Source organism: Nelumbo nucifera, chromosome 1 (assembly GCF_055504915.1).
Source record: "Nelumbo nucifera cultivar China Antique chromosome 1, China Antique-T2T, whole genome shotgun sequence".
Taxonomy (NCBI): domain Eukaryota; kingdom Viridiplantae; phylum Streptophyta; class Magnoliopsida; order Proteales; family Nelumbonaceae; genus Nelumbo; species Nelumbo nucifera.
Genome location: NC_142649.1, coordinates 66,990,762 through 66,992,061, shown reverse-complemented (window position 1 = coordinate 66,992,061; position 1,300 = coordinate 66,990,762). Strand labels below are relative to the sequence as shown.

Genomic DNA, 1,300 nt, shown 5'->3' with positions numbered 1-1,300 from the left:
TATATCCGTTATATCTTCAACATTCAACAAAAAACATGATTGATCCAACACAATAATTAATATACCTTGTTAATGGTAACAATATACTTTATATAAAATGCATGCAAATTAAGCAAGAACTTTTATTCTGAATTCACATAGAATTTGTAAGAAAAAGATATCCAAAATAGAATGGCGTTATTGAGACGCCAAAGAAGGAAAAGTAGAATGTTTAATCACTTCATGGTGAAACGGAACAAAAATGTGAGAGAGAGAGAGAGAGAGAGAGGCTTAAAAGTTAAAAGAGTAGTTGATGAAAGATTTCTAAGCAACGATTTTGGCCGACTCCCATTCGACAGCTTTCTTAAGAAAGCTGTCCTCCTCGAGGACCATTTGGACAGGCAAGAATCCCAGTCCATTCGCCATGGCCAGCATCATTTGTTTAATTTCAGCCTTAAATTCCTCTAAATCTACAGCCCCATTAGAATCATGATCAAACTGGCAGAACAGAGCGCGGTAGGCCTTGGCTAGTTCATCTGGATCCGACTTGACGTCAACGCCGAAGTGGGTTTCAAACATCCTCAGGCTCCGGAGCTCCTTCACCATATCTGCATACGAGAGTAGACCATCATGGTCTGTGTCGAGACGGGCAAACGAGTCATGAACCGAGTCTTCGAAGGCCTGTTTGTCCTCCACAAAGTTGAAAATGGTGGCACCATCCAACAATTCTACACTCATCTTTCTCTTCCCACCCTCACTACTCAAAACAATGTGGGTCTTGACTTTTGAGTAGGACGGAAGTTGGGCCTTCCCTCGTTATTTATAGATACGTAGAAACTCCAAGAAGGTAAACACTACTTTTTAGTCATCAATGGCTGAGATCAAACCGCCCATGAAAATAGGCCTGCAATAAACAATATAATGGAATCTGTTGTTGCTTTGCGTATTAGGGAAAATTCCTGATTAGTACCTTAAAATTTGGGCATAGGGCCACTTTGGTTCCCCAATTTTAAAACATAACAATTAGTACTTGAACTTTTAAAACATGTCAATCTAGTACCTGTGGATAACCAACCCATTAACCAGTTGTTAAGTGCTATTTGAAAAGACATAAATACCCTTCAATTGTTATCTAATTATTTTTTATTAACCATCCAAATGTTGACAAAAAAAATAAACAATCTCAAATCCTCTTATCTTCTATTCAAAAAAGTTAATATTACTAAAAGGCCTAAAGCTAAAAGATTTCTTAATTAAATGGTGCGTGTGCTTGGAGGGCAATTCAAGTTTTAACTGAAAAATGGGTCCTCGTAAAAAACAA

The 1,300-nt window shown here is 37.6% G+C and overlaps 1 protein-coding gene across 1 annotated transcript; it reads right to left on the bottom strand.

The window, feature by feature from the left end:
- Positions 1 to 303: 303 nt before the first annotated feature.
- LOC104594159 (uncharacterized) lies at positions 304 to 717 on the bottom strand. The gene has a single exon (XM_010254333.3). It carries the CDS (start codon positions 715 to 717, stop codon positions 304 to 306), a length of 414 nt encoding a protein of 137 aa, XP_010252635.1.
- Positions 718 to 1,300: the final 583 nt, after the last annotated feature.

Coding starts and splice junctions, on each gene's coding strand:
- LOC104594159 (XM_010254333.3), bottom strand. CDS start 717: ATGAGTGTAGAATTGTTGGATGGTGCCACCATTTTCAACTTTGTGGAG.